General features: G+C 38.3%; 1 protein-coding gene across 1 annotated transcript; it reads left to right on the top strand.

Annotated features, from left to right (window-relative positions):
• Positions 1-1,484: 1,484 nt before the first annotated feature.
• Positions 1,485-18,930, top strand: LOC106648122. The gene is made up of 7 exons (XM_023458324.1): positions 1,485-1,491; positions 2,112-2,471; positions 5,451-5,577; positions 5,685-5,872; positions 7,092-7,205; positions 17,685-17,791; positions 17,889-18,930. The coding sequence occupies exons 1-6, from the start codon at positions 1,485-1,487 to the stop codon at positions 17,759-17,761; spliced, it is 873 nt and encodes a 290-aa protein (XP_023314092.1). The 3' UTR covers positions 17,762-17,791; positions 17,889-18,930.
• Positions 18,931-19,436: the final 506 nt, after the last annotated feature.

Genomic DNA, 19,436 nt, shown 5'->3' with positions numbered 1-19,436 from the left:
TACTAGAAGATAGAAATACTAGAATCAAGTTTTGACTATGAAAAAAATTTTTGGGAATTTTTTCAATAACACCATCAGAAAGAGGAGAGAAAAATCCATCGAATTACGTGTTAACATTATTTTTTCAGCATTTTTTAAGCGATTACGAGCGAGTCGAAAAGACAAAGACACGGCGCCGCGCGTGTGCCGCCGCTGACGCACGGAAAACAGGCCCGCGCGCGCTGACCCGAGCTATTCATCTCGATATCTTTAATAGTTCTTATCATTTCTCCATCCTGGAAAACATTGTTTTCGATAGATTTTTGCCTCCTCTTTCGATTGGTGCAGTTTATTTTGCAATCGGAGGATACATTTTTTGGGAAAATTGACTTAAACATTCGAGTCGAGTTTTAACCTCAAAATCAATTTTTAAGAATTTTTTGAGTTACACCACTAGAAAGAGGAGGAAAAAATCTATCGATCTATGTGTTTGGATTTTTTTTCTGACTCTTGGTAAACGTTTCCGAGCGAGCTAAACATACGACACTTTCGGCCAAAAATGCCGTAATCGCGCGGGGTGGCCGACTTATGCTGGACGCGCTCATATAGAGCATGTTAAAATCTGTCGAAAACAGAAAAGCACACAATTACTCTCCTTTTCTCTTTTTCTAGCTCTCTGTCTCTTACTCACTCTCTTTTCAACTTGGCTACCATACATCGGAGCATATAGGTATGATACGTGTGCGCCTGTACGGCTGCAGTGCAAAGTGCATACACGTAGTCGGAAAAGCGATAAACTTTCTCTCTCTATTTCTTTTGTCGATTGTTTTAAAGCGTTCTTCAATCAAAAGAAGTTTTTAAACTTTTCTTTGAGTTTTTTAAAGTATTTAATAAGCAGCTTTGATTGAATCTAAAAATTATATAAATATGATTATCATTTCAACGATTTTGATGATTAACTAAATCAATTTCAATTTTCAAAAAGAAAATTTTTTTGATTTAAAAAAAAAATATTATTTTTAAAAGGAAGCTAATTGCGAATGAATGTTATTGAAAAGTATTTTTTATGAATATGAATATAGAAATCAAAGGGTAGCAAAGAAAAAAAATTAATAAAGGAATCCTGTAGTATGTACAAAACTGAGTTTTCCAAGGCTATACATCCACTTTGGTCGAGGTAGGAGCTTGACAATGATTTTACACAGTTCGTCTGACCCGAAATAATCCGAAACAGCGCTTGCTCGATTTGCCCATGATTATAAATAATAATGGCGTAGGTATGAGCAAGCAAATTAAATTATCAGCTATCAATTATTGCGTTATAACATGACAATGCTCACGTTCCATAGGCGTGCTCGTTTATCCGAAAATTCATTCAATGATTCATGAATGCATCGCGGAATATGCATTGACGGGGGGGGAGGGGCGTCGTTTCATTTTTGCACGCCTGTACGCGCCGCGAATATTAAATTACCGTTTCGAGCTGGCTTCATAAATTTCTACCGATGCCCGGTATTTTTTTCCTATTGTAATATAGCTTCGGCGAGCTCCAAAGAGTTTGGCTAAGACGGAAGCAAAGCGAGAGAAAATCTGTTTTCCGCAAGCAACTTTCGTAGTAGCCGCGTGCTACACTAAGCTTGGCACGATAAATATTCGAAAATGTTATTACTCGCGTTGCAAGGGATGTTGAAGAACGTCGGCAAAAGAAAGTGAGCGAGTGAAAGAGAATACAAGGTGAGCTGAGGCCAAATGGTTGGCAAATAGAAGCTACTGAGAAAGAGAGCTAAGTGTTTAATGCAAGGCATGGGGGAAGGAGCTTGAAAGCGCAGTGTGCCGCTAGCGCGCAACTACACTCGAAAGCTGTTAAGTTTTATTAAATTCTCTCTCGTCTCGAAAGCTCGCGCACTGCTCGAGGAGTCTTCAAACGATATGGACTAGTTTACCAATCACGCGGCTAGTCACATTCACCCGACTGCGAGAGCAGCTTTGTTTTTCGGCTAATACGGTGCAATTTAACCCCAAAAATTGCGCAAGAATAACGTGGAGGGGTAAATTGCGTAAAGCCCCTCTTCTCTGACGTTTCTGTACCGGCGAACTCAAACGAACTAAACGAATGAACGTTTGTGTTACAGGCTCGCTGCAAATTGTGATAAAGAAGGTAAACATACCAGCGACAGTGGAGAGCGGTGACGAGTACGTAATACTGGATTGCGACTACGATTTGGCGGGCACGTCGCCGAAAGGCCTCGTGGTCAAATGGTATTTGAACAATTACGAGCTCGTCTACCAATGGATTTACGGCATACTGCCACAGGCCAGCGATCTCATCATGAAGTACATCGACCTGGATTACAAAGCTAGCTCGGACAACAACACCATGTACCGAGCCATGAAGTTCGTTAGGCCGAGCATCGAGCTGACGGGCAATTATACCTGTCAGATATCGACCTGGCAGCACGAAGTTACTCAAACTGCCTCCATGATCGTTTACTGTGAGTATACATTTACGTACATATAATTTTTTTTTTTTTTTTTCGTTATCTTTTGCTACAAACAACTCCAGCCTGCGCTAAATGTTAAAAAATAAAACGTCAACGATGATGGCGATGAGAATTACAGCGAGATTAAGCTCGCGTCTATGTTGCGTTGTGCACAGACAGCGCACGTGTAAGCACTTCGTGGAAGAAAGCCTCGGGTCAATTATTAATTGTGACTGTAGTGAGCTTGTGACTGTACAATGCTCTGCGTTATTGCACTAACGTAGGGGTGACCGGATGAGTACGTACAAGCATATACACGTGAGTTTACTGCGACATGTCGCAGCGTGCGTGACTGATATTTTCACAACGCTAAACGTACTTTGATTGTTAATGAAGCCGCAAAACGCACCGATTTTGAATATTTATACGCGAAACAATCTCGACCAAGCTTGGAACATCTTAAAATAACAATTTATCAGTATTTTCTGAAACTTCAGATTTGTAGGTTATACAAAGTAATTTTGTAAAACAATTTATTTTACTAAATAAACATTTCGCTTGTAGTTAAGTGTTATCAGAAAAATGGTACTATATTCCTCACTTATTGATTGAACCAATGGCAAAAGGTAGGAGACAATTCCCAGATCACTATTTTCGAGTTAGTTCTTGAGTTTAACAACCTTGATTGTCTCAACTCTATGTACCTATAAATGAGACAGCAGTATTAACGATTTCGACGCAGAAATACGCAGGGAAAAGATCTTCTCACGCGCGCGCGCGAGAACACTGGTCGAGTGATTAAGGGTAAAAATTGACGCTGACAAAAAGAAGTTTAAAGAAAAATAATGACTCGGATAAAAGCTAAAGAAGCTGAAGATAAAGAGAGAAAGTATGGGGAAAAACTAAAGGAGAAGAAAAAGTTAGCTCAAGCCCTAGGGTCATAAGAATAATCCGTATAAGAAGAGCTGTCGAGGTTGAAGCGGCTAGCAAAAGATTAAATAGTCCGAGAAAAGTATGACTAACGCGAGCGAGAGGTAGCGAGAGCGCGCGAGAAGGGGGAATCGATGCAGGCAAGCGAAAAAAAAGATCAAAAGAACATCGAAAGATAAAAAAAAAACACGAAAACTTTTTTTGTCTTTTTCGATTCTGATGCTCTGCTTTGACGCGTTCGTGTACAGCCCTCGCTATAGTAGGCTGGAAGCTCGCGATAACGACGCGCTTTGGCCGCACCCACGTGATTGTGTGCGTTCGCGTGTGACTGTGTGTGCATCGTGTATGTGCGCGCGCGCGCGAGAGTGTACGTGAGCTGCCATGGGTGGGCATAGGAGTGCAAATACGTGTGAATGCAACATGTATACACGATGCATACAGGAATGGTGGCAGCACACACACACCACAGCTCCAATTTTTCTTCATCGTTTGAAAATTAATTGGGCACGAGGAAGAGAAGAAACGAAGCTACTATGGGATGCATGTATTAGTATATACGTGGATGCATGTGAATGTGCACGTTTTCCAGGCATAGAGTTCGGGCTCGCGAGAGCAGCCACGCGTTATCGATTTCCGTAAATAATGATGTGGTCACAAATGTGCGCAATATTTAGATTCCCGGGCGACGAGCTTTTCAGGTAATATCTATTAGTCTGCTTTGCGTATAGTTGCATTATGGCCGCGCGGGATACTATGCATGGCGAACGAGTTGCGCGCGCCCAATGATGATAAATCAACTCGCGATAATAATTATTCGTTCGCACGTAAACATGAGCGAACACTGCGGCGAGTTTCCCCACTCGAGCTTTTTTACGCTTGACGGGGCTACGCTGTCACGCGTTTATTACTCCAGTGATTAATTAGTTTTCGAAAATGAAAAAAAAAATTATCTGTACTCGATTGATCATTACGCGGACTGAAAAGGTATGTTTAAGTCGAGACGGGTGAAACTCAAGAAACGCTGCATAATCAAAAGTTTTCAAAGCGTAATATTCTTGTATAGGAGCCTCAAAGTCTCGCGTATGTATTCTATATAAGTACATGAGGTGGTGGTAATGCGAAGCTGCATCCACTGTTTACAACCGCTGAGTGAAAGTTCTGTGCCAGTGGAGCTAAAGGTTCAGCTTGCGAGCATTGCTGAGTACTGTGTTAGCAGAAGCAGTACGTGAAAGTAGCGACGAGTGATTTATCAGTTATAGTTCGTAAAGCATTTGATGCCATATTTTTCTCGAATTTGCTTTTTGTTGGAATTACATGTACGAGCTTACTTTGAAAATCAATTATTTTTTTCGTCAAAAGGAAGGTAAAATAGAACAAAAATATATGTTTATATCGGTTTAAACAAAAAAAGATAATATATTTTCAAATATAGACACACAATGCACTGTACTCATTAAGAAACAATCACTTCTCGATCATTTTCAATCCATAAGTTTCTTAGTTTGTTGTGTGAGCTAAAGTACTAATAGTGATCGAGTTCATCAAAAGTTTTTTTTTACAACATTTTTTCAAATGTTAGTAACATACAGAATTAAAAAAAGCTAGATAAATTTCATGCAGAGCAATAACCATAGTGTTTAATTTCGTGGTCAATGAACTTTAATTTTCTCTTCGTCTTTCTCTACAGCAAATAACGATGATGGCAGTAGTAAGGACCACAGGTACAGTTTTATAATTTATTTGCGTGAAAGTAGGATAAATGATGCACATGTAGCAGAGAAAAAGATGCCATCAGACGAAAAAAGTAATTGAATGTCTCGAAATCTGAAGTCTTGACGAAAGAATATTTAATTTTAATACTATCATAATAGATAAAAGGCTGAGTTGAATATTATAAAGACCAAATTATTAATTGGTTGAAACCAATTTTGCCGATTAATTGTTTTATATCGCTCTTTTACTAATTTCATAAAGCGACCTTGGTTAGAGAAAATTCACATTCTACAACACATCATGTCAAAATTAATTAAAATAACTCAAACTCTGACATTTTCATTACAGCTACGGGCCAAGAGGATGAATTTAAATTGTGGCATACAAAAACCAATGGTGAAGATGACGATGGAAAAGAAGTTACGTGTCAAGCACTTGGACTTTATCCGAAACCAACTCTTGACATTCTCGTCGAGTAAGTTTAACAAATTTTATAAAATTTTTTCGAGAGCATTGAAAATTTCTCGAAAAAATGACTCCATTGAAACAGATTAATACTTGATTTAAATTTTAATATTTTAGGGGTCATCCGGAATTACAATCAAATAAGCCTATCATTACTGAATCAAATGATGGGTACTTTAATATAGTTTCGTATTTGACATTCGAAAAAGACGATGAGCTTCCAGATTCAGTGTTTGTCACTTGCATTCTAAGAATACCGAATGTCAATTATACAGCAACGAGAAAAATAATTCATTATCCGCAAGGTAAGTTAAATTATCTGTCAATTTGTTAATAGAATAATTATATCTATGGATTGAAATGATAAGCTCATTACTAAACTTTTTAAATTCTATCCGTTGGCTACGGGATATGATATAATCAACATGCGTAACCGCATGCACGTTTCTTGTTTCTTATAATTTTGTTTCTCACGAATTTTAACATTCACCTCACGTGTTACATTGCATATTAATGTTAAAATAATTAATACACATGTACATATAGAGATAAAGAGTCTAATATGCGGTGTGCCTCGCGCGCTCCACGCTTTAATCTCTGCAACAATATGAATTCATGGAATTTAAAGCTTTTGCAGCCTTAAACAATTTTTTTTAACTTATTTTAATTGAGTATACGAATTGTTAAATTATATTTTGGAATACGGTTTACCAATTATTAACGGTATGTTTATTCGCGCTCGTGGTAAGGCACAAAAATACGCACCTACATTAAGATTTGGAACACAAATTTTAAATTAAAAGATTGATTTGTTTAAAAAAGTTTATTATATTTAAATTGAAATCTTAATTCATACGTATTGGTTGTATCGAATCAACTATGATGAAAACGTAAATTTAAGGGGCTCTCTATATTCACAATCTCGTGGATCCTTCAGTAGCTCAAAGTGGACCTTAATTATTCTAAATATTAATCTAGTCCTACCTGGTCAGTGGGGAAAATAAAAAATAAAATTTCAAATTAGCTGAAACAATTAAGAATATAGAACTAAAATAGCATTTTAAACTTTAAAATGCAACATTGAGCTTTTTTAAGTCTACGTGGATGTGACTATGGGTCTTGAATATTAAGAACATTAAATTTTTTATATTCTGCAAGATTATGTAGTCAGCCGATACTTAGCTTTTAGTTTTGATTCGATACATCCCGTATGTATGATATAATTTCTGTCACAATTAATGCCCCACAATCGTTTTTTCTGCTGACATAATTAATTTGTTATTTGTCATGTCCAAAATTAATTTAAATTTACTGAAAATTTTTAGACATTTTTAGACATGAAAAATTTCGATACTCAGAATCAATTGGGTCGTGACAAACAACATTTATATTTTGTGAGCTGAAAACAAATTTTTGGGTCACTCGATTTGATAGAAAGTCGGACATATTATACTATTCATACATCCATATATACGGTTTGCTTAATGGACACGCGGTGTATGTGGTGTACGTTTGTTTACGCAGGAAGGCCCACTACCGCCGCCACCATAGTAACCGTGAGTGACACGACGAAATTACTCCGGCAAATGGAAATCCAGGCATTAGACAATTCGCAAGCCGACGCTAGCAGTGGTGGTGGTAAGAGCTAAAAAACTCTTATGGCTGTATATTTTCTCTATCCACCTCCTCGATGTATATTCACGCACTATCATTTAACATAATATTTAAATGCTGACTCTGCAGTAGTTGTCACTTTCCCGAGTACTAGATGTATATATGTTTGATTTTTTTTTCATTCACCGCTTGCCCACGCAATAACGCTTACAGCTGTGACTAACACTCATTATAGATTGTGGCTGCGAACCAACCACACTCTAATGGTATTTTCGAAGCTTGCGTCGGTAATGAAAATAATTTATGCTCTAAAGGACTCGCTATATTATTGTCTATTAGAATTAGCCAATAATGCTTTTGAAATCGCTGGTTGATGGCGGAAATCCATCAATTTGAATCCGAGGAATAGAGATTTTTTTGCAAGCAATGCGTCGCGCATGTGCAATGTCACACGTACGTTTACGAATAAGAAATCTGCACTGCACCCATGAGTAGATAGCGATAGATGGGTATTCGCATGCATCCATTCGGCATACGAGGAACTACATCGTCGGGCATACGCAGATTCATTTAAAGGACAGAGTAGCGCGCGTTTTGGCATTGATAGCTTATCAAACTGAATTCGGATCGCTGGCATTGACGGTAAATCGATGCCTCGCGTCAGTTATCAATGCCGCTTTCCGCTTCTATCGGGGCCTTTATGTAAAGCTAGTGAATGCGTACGCGTGTGTCATTACGTTTAGCCAGAGATGAGCTCTATTTTTACTCGGAAACACATAGTAAAGTCAATCAGATAACTCAATGCGTGAGCTGCGAGCCCAAGTCGGAGAGAGTAACCGCAAGCTTTGGCAGTCAGAGGCGGCTCGTATAGCCAGAGTCGAACGAGCGCAACGAGTATTACGCATCGACGGCGAATTCGAAACTCTCGTCCGTCGCATGCAGTGCGTGGCAGCAACATTTCATTAAGGCACGCGGCGGCGGCGGCGGCGGCGTCGTTTGCCGAGACGCGCGTGACAAAGCCTCGCACGCACACAAACACCTGACCGAGACGGATGAGCTCGTCCTCTGCACGAAGCTCCGAATAAAGATAGTAGCGCGCAGAAGCTCGAGCAGAATCGTCGAGCACTGGTCATTAAATACGCCGGGACGCGCCACATTGTGCGCTGGCAGCAGCTAGAGCACGTGGTATACACTGCCGAGTAGTAATGGTCGAGCTTACGTCAGCCGTGCCTGCCGCACTGGCGTATACACCATGCATCTAAATCGTTGCGCTTCATGTGCACTCTATAGATGTATGTATAAGGTATAGGAAGGGAAACGAGTCTCTGGCGATAAAGCATTCTGGCATGGCTTGTTCAATTCGAAGCGAGAGAGAGAGTGAGAGAGATTCGAAACCCAAGGGATCGAGAAATGGGCTCTTTGCCGCGCACAAGCTACGAGGGAAAGAAAGCGGGCCGTAAAGGCTAAACGTGCATAGCTCGCTGATGCAAAAAGCCTTTAAGACATGTTGCCTGAGCACCGGCTAAAACTATCTATATATATATAGAGTGCCGGAGCTCGGCGCGATGCTGCACATCTTAAATCACTGATCGAAAAGACAGGAAATGAGCTTTACCGTCGGGCTCCTATGCTATACATGAAAGTACTTTCCTTCTCGATGATAATAATAAACGAATGGTAGGATTACTGCTCTCGGTGACGCTCTGACTTTATACCCCGATGACCTAATTCCAGAAATCTACATGGATTGATTTCTCTCCGTCTCTCTCGCTCTACTTTATGTAGTAGCGTCGAGTCAGACTGGAAGGTCGTACATAATAATGTATATGCGCTCGGTTGTGCGTGACGAGCTGCGGCTTCAATCAAATCCAAGTAAGCGTTTATTGCCAGCGATGATTTCGTGTTATTATTGACTCTCAGTCTGCCTGTCGAATAAGTGTGAAAAAAGTATGGAACTTTGGAAGAATCATAAATCAAGAGATATAAAAGACTCGAGGGATTTGATGGATGCATGTTCACAACAAACAGCGAACATCATTAAGAAAGTTGACAGACGCGGCAAGCAATAATAAAAATAAAGACCACACTTGTGATAATGTCACACAACAATGCACAAAAGTGACGAAAGACCGTATGATATGCCATACTGCAATAATTAATAGTTCTTTTTCATCGCCATATCATAATCAAATAATATTTTGTCATCTTTGAATGCACTTATGTTTTTGGCTTTTACTTCTCCCTATCGCGCTCGATCTCGAGTCTCTTGGCGTATACATGTGCTACTACTGAGCTCGTGCACACTTGCTCGCAATACGCCGAGGCTTTTTAGACGCAGACGCTTCATGCGAAACGACGTATAGGTACACCTACGTTGGCGAGCATCCTTATCCGCTTCTTGTTTTTCTCGGCGCAAAGAGGCAATGCGCGCGTGAATGCATCAAGTCATGCATAATATGTAAAAGTTTTCTCTACATTTCTCCATCTTTTTACTTCACGCTCAAAAAAGTTGCGGTGAGAGAAAAAGATAAGTATGAAAAAGAGAGAGAAAGGAAGATACGAGTAGAAAGATAAATGTATGTATATGAAAAGAGAAAGAGCATCGGAGGAGATACCGTTGAGAAATGAAACAAAACAGAAAAAGCGAGAGAATATTTGCAAAAATGCCCTACAATAAATTTTTCTTGGAAAAGGGAGAAGGCGCGAGAATTGTGAAATGAAGTGAAGTCAATTTAAGCAGCAAGCGGTAGTCATTCAAGTTCAGTTTATACACTAGCCAATGAAACTGCCGTTTTACTCTATCTCCACCCATTTTAATAATTACTTTTAAAGTTTTGTACCTCTCTATGTCTAAAGCGGTAAATACTTCTGCTTTGGAACGTCTTTCGACCGACGATTTTGACCAAAACGAGAATTCAACGTCGACTGAATTTTATGAATAAAACAAACTGTTAATGTTTTCTCACTGGCGTATGTATACTCAGCCGAGCCAGATACAGAATACAGAAGGCTAAGAAAGAAAAAAGAAGAGACGATGCGCGAGGCGCTGCCATAGCCGTTGACGCTCGCAAGCTGTATATACAGACAATGCGCCACCAGGAGAAAGCTTGACGTATATAAGAAAAAGCATTATCCGCAAATGTAATACCGCAAGGTGCTTTTCTTGGCTCGACTGTGACTGCGCGCGCTTAGCTCGGCTCGGCTTCTCGCTTTCTCTAGCCAGCGCTGCAATATCGATGTAATCGACTGCGTCGAGATAGAAAAATCAATGTTTCTTTAGAGTCTCTTTTCCCGTCCCCGTGCTTGCCTCGTGATGATACGTTCGTGTGGTAATGCCGCACGTTCGCGGAACTGCTTCTATTCGTGCGTTTTTCTCCCCCGGCTGCCTGCTATTAATTATTTACGCCGTTTCTATTCGTCATTTTCTATTTTGAAAAAAAAAGAAGAAAAATTACACTCGCACATCTGACGTGTGCGTATGCGAGCGTTACCATCTATCGCAGTCGGCAGTCACGTAATAAGTAAATCATGATAATGAAGAATGGCATGAAAAAGAAAACAAACATTTGGACGCGTATTTACAGTGCACACATATATATATATCGCTGGTGCAGGCGCGTGTGCGTGCGCTGTGCCATGCGGCGCACAGAGACCGAGCTATGCGGCGATGATATACGTATAAGTCGTTGACTAACAAGCATCAAAGGAGTGGCGAAGTGTGTTTACAATGCACAAAGCTAACCCCCGTGCGGATGTGTTTGTGCATCATATGCGTAAATATATGCGGATATGTGTATATGCGCACATACGTGCCAGCTATATGAATGCATATATAATGCGAGACACACACACACAGTGCAGGCGAAGGAGTTCGAGAGAGATGGCAGCGTCGTCTCTTGCTCTCGCTCGCTAGCTCTTTCTCGTTTTGCCAACATCGCGATTCTTTTGTCAGCACAGTCGTTGCTGCTGAAGCCCTTCAAGCGCAAACCTCACCCACTGTAGCACTCCTCCTCCTCCTCTTCCAACCCCCCTCTCACTCCCTTCGGTCCTATTCATATATGCTGCGATTTTTTAACCGTTCGACGTCTGCACACGCGCCCGACTTCTCAAGCTTTCTTTTTCTCGCTTTACACGTACACTCTTTCTTTTCGTAAAGACGCGCGCGCAAACTCGTTGCTTTGACGCTCTTCACTAATGCCGCCATCGTGAATTATGCATATGCAAATATTTTTGTCGAGCGCCGGGGCGAACGAATAGAAAATACCTCTTTTTCCTACTTTTTATAAAAAAAAAGGCACCGTCAGTAATAATTATTATCGTTGTAGTTGTTACTCTGTGCACTCCGTTTTTTTATTTCCTTTTTCCTAAACGGTAATAAAAAGGCGAAATATGAAAGTCAAATAGTATAAGGTGAATCGTTTTAATTAGAATATGAAAATTTTCACTTAGCCACATCGTCTCTCAGTGGAAAGTGGCAAAAGTTCATCTGCGTAAACTGTTGCATAAATGAGCGTCATTTCCGCATGCACACATACGCGATGCATACGTAGCGAGAGCAGTCGCACAAACACTTCAGGCATCTTTGAGACATTTCGCGAAACGAACCAAGCCATCTCGAGAAAGAGAGAGGGAAACGAAGTTGAACGACAAAAGACACACGCAGTGAATTTCCCCTTTTCGTGCTAGTGTGTGTCGACTTTGACGCGCTTCTGCGAGTAATTAAATGGATAATCGTCGCGTTGAAAATGCGACGGCGAATTTAATATTAACTCGCAAGTGCAGCTTTTAAGAGCTTGATTATCGTTGCGGCATTGCAAGCTATAATTATTGAGAAATAAAAAAGATATATTTGAACGAACGGTAGCTTCTAATTCGAGCGAAACGAAATGCGAAGTAGACATAAAGGGCCGCGACGCCCAGCAGCCAGAAAAATCGCAAAACACCATGGACGGAGCAATTTAATGCTAATTTTATGCATGCACTACTTATCTGCCAATACACAGACTCGACTATTTCAAAAATCCATTTGAATTTTTATCATTTTAATCTTTAAAAATATTTGAAAATAAAAATGTGTCAAATTTTAAAAATGAATCGAGGAGAATATATTTCGCACGAAAAATATCGTTAAATCCTCTCTAAACCGAATGTGAAATATAGTTATTGATAAAATAGCTGTTATGAGCCGCACATCCGACTCAAACTTTCTATCTTTGGCCCAATCTTTATTCGTATTTTTTTCAACTAGCTCGTTTTGTAAGCGAATCTATATGTATAGCAGTGCGTATGTATATAATATACGAGAGAAAAAAACGAGAGTAAAAGGGGAATGAGAGGAAGAAGTGGACGGCATTATACAGTAAAATATACGCGAGGAGACCAGCGGGGCTGACGTAGTCACGCGGCTTAATACTGAGCTGTCTTAAAAAATGACTAGCCACCGCCACACCGACATTATATGCAGGAGCTTTTAACTTTGGCACAAAATTGACCGGCCTGTTATAGAGCCTATTCGTACGACTACGACTTTTTCTTTGCCTTCTCTTTTACGCATCTGGATAGAAAAGAGCAAGAAAATGCCGGAAAATCTCGGAGAGTGGTGAAAAATGTAATCACGTTTTTCTTACCGTGCCCACCCCTGATGTGTTTGACCGTTTTATTATACGTAACAATTTACTTAGACGAAGTTTTGAACATTTTTTCTTCGCTCTTTTTTCAGTCTTTTTTGAAAAGCCGTTTGATATTTTTTTTTTTTTTAATTATAGTCCTTTGTTCAAGTTTCAATTCTCATAGTTTTCAAAGTTGTTTATAAGAATGAATTCACGCAATTATCAAACTGAATCGAAAAAACGTATCCCAATGAAAGCAACCGATTCTATCGAGGTGGTTGTTGTCCTTTTTGAGGAAAAGGAGATGATCGTATGCTCTAAAAATTTAGCTTTTTATGTGCAGAATGCGTCGATTAAATCTGTGCTGGAGCAGAAATTGAAACGTGTACAAGTATATAAAATTCGATGTTTTAGATGACAGAAAAACTCAACAAATAGTGATACAAACAACATCCACTAACAATTCCTGTTTACCAGAATCACCCCATTATTTCAAATAAATCACAGACAACGGTTGTGAAGGGTTTTTTTACACAATTCCATAAACGACCGTTGTTCATTCCTCTTCTAAACAACTCTAATTGATCCAAATATGGCTCGTCCTCAGTTAATAACCCAAGTCAGAAATTTAGGTTAACAAGTGAGGAGCAGTCGATTCTGACTGTAGCAGCGACATGCCGTGGTCGCCGTTCTCTTTTATAACATGTAAAAGTAACGACCAAAGAGTGCAGAGCTTTTTTAAACGATAAATAGTTAATGAATTGGAAACATTTCATTAAAACTTGTGGTGCCTGATTCAGTCATTCGATAGGTTAATTTTCTTTGTCTTTAAATATGAACTTGCAAAATGATCAATTTCAATTGATACTTGGGATTTGCTCGAACTTTCACAAGTACATATGAGACGATATGGAAAGACTACTTTTACAATATAATACTTTTATGCTTAATATTGTCGTAAAGAATACAAAAAGTTAAAACTTTTTTATTCAACCCCCTAAATAATGACATAGCAGATTTAATTTATAATAAAATGAAAGTGATGTTCCGAGAGCATCGTTGACTTTAATGAAATTAAGCCACACGATTCTCGCGTGCAAGCGCTAAATAAACTTTGTCGATCGAATAAGATTCACTGTGCAAACAGTCAAAAGTCGTGTTTCGCAGGCGCGTGTAACTAGTTGCGAAGGTAACGCGCGCGACAACGCGACAACATCGTGTGCCAGTAGTAGTTGTAGTAGTATATGCAGCAAGTGGCTGGAAGACTAAACATTATTCGGGTTCTGCTGCTATATAGACGATATCCATCGCTTCGGTATGTGTCTGGGAAAAATAAAGCAGAAGTTAGAAGATAGCGATAATAGAGTATACGACTGGCGGTGGGCGCGAAGGGAGGAGGTGTACCATAGGAGTATATGGAAAGGGACCCGAAGCCGGGTATAGCTCGCGGTACATGGCGTTCTTTACTTCCCTCTTGAGGGACAACACGCGCAATACCAGCTCTATCTCACGTTGTTGATAGCAACGAGAGCCTCTCTTTTACTTTTTTCCACATACATACATACACGTTCTTACACAGACGCACATATACAAGTATTGCTTTTATATATACTTCGTGCATTCTATGAGAAAGGATGACTTGGAAAAAGTACACCAGGGAGAGAGAAAGATAGTAATAATACAAGGACGGTGCAGAAAAGAAGATAGAGAGAAGAGAGAGAGAGAGGCAGACAGACGCGCGAGAGAGGGAGAGAAGAGAAGCTGTACATAAGATGGACTGCGTATCGCTATTTTGAGAAGAAAAACACACTCTTGAAAATAAACCGAACTGGGAAATTTGGTTTTCATATCACACATTTAAACAAGATACCACTGGGACTGCTTTTCCCATTGAGCACACATTGTGCTGCCACTGCTGCTACTGTGGTCGCGCGAGCGAGCGAAAGAGCTGCAAAGGAAAAAGACGTCGACCCGCGCCTTTCGCTTTGGAGTATTATATTCGCGAGAAAGGCGGTTATAAATTTAGGAGTTTCTCTCAAGATTCCGCAAGGACACGCGAGAAAAGAGAGTGAGAGAGATGCTCGACAAAAAAAGGTAGAAAAGACTGGAACGTTTTTTTTTGAAAAATGTCGAGGCAGATTTGTTATACGGCCCTTACTTATAATGCGCTATCACGTTCTTTAACTGATTTGTCATATATTATCCGAACGCAAATGGAAAATCGACTCTATTGTATCCTTTTTCAAGCTGCATTTCACTCAAACGTCTTTACAATTAACGTCAACTTTAAATAATTCAGGAAACCAAAATTGAGTTTGTGAGCATAGAAACGAATTAAATAAACTTCATGATAATAAAATGTCTAACATACTTGAAAAGAGGAGAAGCTAAGAAATTGACCCACAAACAAAGAATGAATAACATATGAGTAATAAATTATACACATGCATGTGAAGCAAGGGTTGGTAAATAAACAAAAACGTATGGAGAAAAAAGATTTCTTTAGCTGTTTGTTACTTTTTTTCTTTCTAAAGAATAATATAAAAAATGCGACGGCATAAAGCTGGGCGAACCGTAAGCCATTCTCCAGATGCCCTGCGAATACGTGTGCGCGCTTGTAGCGAATGAATGTGGGACCGTCGGGATTAATGTTGGTTTAAGAAAACGAGATTTATCCATTTACATCGAGATCCTCCGCAGCATGTGTAGACGAGTACACGAGGGTATAGAGTAAAATTGGAAAACACCGACGACATTCGTCTCAATCGTATGTCTGTAAATGTGTATATATGTGGACGCCGGCGAGTAGGAGTGTAAACCTTTAGTAATAGTTGCTCTGAAATTTTCAATTTTCATTGTTCTTATTTGAGCTGACTTTTTGCGAGGGTGGAACAAAAAAATAAAAGCTTCGAGGATCTCTTTTTTTACTACAAAGTAATGCAATCTTTGAAAATGCATGGCTTCAGGAGCTGCGTCACTTTATTAACATGAAAAATGTTAAAACCCATCGCCTGGTGCAAAGCTGATGCGTCGTTATTAGACTGAAAATTCAAAGAAACTTCTTGTAAGATTGCAGTTTTCTCAGAGTCGAAAAGTAGGAGCGCCTCTTGCTTCTAGATAGATGAAAAAAATGTCGTTGACTATACGAGCTATCGTCCTCGCAACAACTATGATGAGGAATTTCTTATCTGCTCTGTATATGTAGAGATGCTTGCGCCCACACTATATATTACTCGTACTCATTCTCTCTTTTGCTCTCTACCTCTTACTAGCAGGATCTCTTGACGAGTACTTGGTATCTCAACATATTTTTCAGTGGTTGTAAACAGCACTTGTAATAGTAGAAAACACGAGCTGATGTTAGCGATAAAAATAAAAAATGACACCTAAGACATTGCCATCTGCATCTTAGACCACTGAAAATTTAAATGTCGTCTTAAGTGCATCTCACCACTCTGATGGCATATACACTGTGTAGCCTGCCATCACTGCACTTTCATGGACTACTCGCTTTTTTATGCTCGTCGTATTTCCCACCCAAGCGTATTTTTTGCCTTTTTTCCCGTCTCTCAATCACTCAACTTTTTTGTATATGGGGGAGGGAGGAGGGTGGTAGAGAGAGAAAGAGAGAGAGAGAGATAGGGGCGGAGTAGTGCCAGGCACGCAAGACGTTTTTGTACTCCGGCGCGAGCTTTTCGCACGTGAATAGAGCTGCACTTTTTCTCTCATATATATATATATGTACACGTACACACGCCCGTTGCCGATTCTAATGCGCATTCCCGCTTCCGAAGAAGCGGAAACCTTGAAAATTCATGGAATAAGGAAGTGAAATGGTAAGCTGCCACTCGCTCCATCGCTACAGCGCCACTGTGCGATGCAAGCCTGGCGTTTTGAGCGCTTCGAATCTTGCACCTCGACTCAACCTATACCATTAGCAAAGATATGTACGTGCGATTACCTTTTAAGCTTTCATACTGACTGCTGAATAATTTCATTTTTTGGAATTTTAAACATATTTCGGAATTTTTACACGACATAAAAAAATAAAAAGATCGAGTCTAGACGCTTCGCCGCTTGATGTATAAAGTCAAGCGTAAAATAAAATATTGAAGCAGTCCATCTTGCATCTGACCATTATAAGGAAGCACGAGTCACCGTCGAGTAATGCATTTTTGATGCGAAACATTTCCAGTACTTGATAGAGAAGCTCGAATGTGACGTTTGATTTGCTCTGGTAAAAGAGAATGCGCCAGCTTCTATCACATAAAAATTTACTGCAAATAAATCGAATAATGCAACCTATTGCTGATTGATTATTTTAGCTTAGACGTACCAAAATATACGTGATTGAAAGATAGCGTACGAATAAGAGTTACAGATGTCTAAAGTAAAACTTGTATTAATCGTGAAATATCATAAAAAAGATGAAGAGTTCCATGAACAAGTATTTTCACAATAACATATGAAGTTCTAAATTTTATCAAGCAGCATAATATTGGCTCTGAAACGAAAATTTCGTAGCAATTTTTTTAGCTACTGCTTTACTCTTTATTCTAGCACATATGCTCTCCGAGCCAATATTGGAATGCACTTCGTTATTGCTTCTTCTGCAAAACTGAAATTGCTTCCTCACTCCCAATGTTTGAACTCAACCTCTCTCTCTCTCTCTCTCTCTCTCTCTCTCTCTCTTTCTTTTGCAAATATATCGATTCTGACCTGCTTATGAAACTCGGATGATTTATATTTTTTCTTGTTTAGATGTAAACCTTAATTTAGTGATTTTTATGGGAAAGCTTATAGCAATTTTAGTAGACATTTTTAGTTTAAATTTAAGTTAAATTTTTTATATTTATGCAACGCTAAACTCTACATTTTTGAACTTTTTTCTCAGGCAATTCGGCGAACCATGTAAAAGATGCATTTCTAACAATTTTGATGACAACTGGTCTTATGCTGTTTGGAATTTAAGCTCGCAGATATGTAAGCATTTTTGTACCTGTAAGTACCTTTCAAAATGTTTAGTCCAAATTATTTTTAATAAACTATTATGTCTGTTTACTTCATATCTATAAGTATTTTTCATACACTGTTTCAGAGTATCCAACAAGAGAAACAAAGCGATGAACAGTACGAATTCAAAGATAATCGAAGTATCTAGTACAAATCCAAACCAAGTCGAGTAGTTTGTAAATAAAGTCAAAGGCGCTTGTGAATATGTAATAAAATGAGTAAAAATAGATTGGCAATAATTTAAATGATGAAATCTCAACTGGATAAAGAGCATTCTGTACCTTTAAAAAATTAGTGCACACGTCAAGCATATACTTATTTTTGTGTAGACAATGTAATATTTCAGTTAATTAAATTCAATAGTAATTCAGACTATTGAATGGTTGGGAAAAACTAGTCCATGCAAATTGATGAAATCACTAAAATTAGACTCTCGTTTCATAATTGTTGCACAATGTATCGAAACTCCTCGACCTTCTAAATTTATTTAGAAAAATACCTAGTTATTGTATATAACGTAGTTTTTACAGTTTTGTACAGTAAACTAAATCAAAATTTTCGACCGATAGAATTTTGAAATACTGCTTTATAATACTATTAAATTAATAATTAGTGAAATTCGATAAAGTGTGGATTTTATCAAAAACACTTGAAGTTTACTCTTAAGAAATCACGTTTTTATTTAATCGCTAGCTTGTATTAAAGCCTAGTCTTATATCCTAAAATTCAGTATACTAAACCAAATAATGTTCCAAACTATTTATCAGAAAATAATTTAAGTGATTTTTCACATTTAATAACCGATTTTTATAAACCAAATGAACTAGTTATAAGTAAATGATACAGGTCGAAATTTTATCAAAAGCACGAGATCGTGTAAGTCAATCACTGTATAAATTGTATGAATTGTAATAATTAGAAACATTTTATTATATTTGTAAATACTGACATTTGTATAGAAAATATTTAATTGAGTAAAGATAATGAATAGAATTACCATTTAGATAAATGAAAGTTGGAAAAATCATAATATAAAAAATGAAGATTTATGTAAAATAATTTTTAATGAATGTTATTGTCTGTAAATCATCATACAAACTTCGATGTATAATAAGCGTAAAATTAAAAAAGCCTCATGATCACAAATTAATTTGTTTCAGCTAATTTTACACTTATTTTATTCTATCATATAATTTGAAACGTTTTATAATATAAATTTTATGTTTCCATTATTAGTTAAACGTTAATGATTTTTAGTTTCATTATAAATTAAATTGCCATCCGTCTAAAGATTTATGAGCAATTACCTATTGTGTGCAACATGACTAGCTTTACTTCGAATTCATGCGTATTACATATAATTTATCCGAATTGAAAAAAGATTCGCAGCACTTGGTCGTGTACGCATTGTTCGCCTTGAGAGTCGGTCAAACGTGAACTAAACTTATAAAATATTATTAAAACTACAATAACGCTTGAATTATTTTTTTTTGTTATATCCCTGTAAGAACTATTCCTCTTTCTATACTTGACCAAGTAAATTTTGCTAAAAAAAACAAACATATCAATTTTTTATACTTTGAATTGCAGCTACTAATTAAACAAACGGCACCGTATTACATGAATTATGAGT

The sequence above is a fragment of the Trichogramma pretiosum genome, unplaced genomic scaffold (assembly GCF_000599845.2).
Source record: "Trichogramma pretiosum strain Unisexual culture from Peru unplaced genomic scaffold, Tpre_2.0 scaffold48, whole genome shotgun sequence".
Taxonomy (NCBI): domain Eukaryota; kingdom Metazoa; phylum Arthropoda; class Insecta; order Hymenoptera; family Trichogrammatidae; genus Trichogramma; species Trichogramma pretiosum.
Note: the sequence above shows the minus strand (reverse complement) of the source record. Positions and strands in the feature narration are given on the sequence as shown.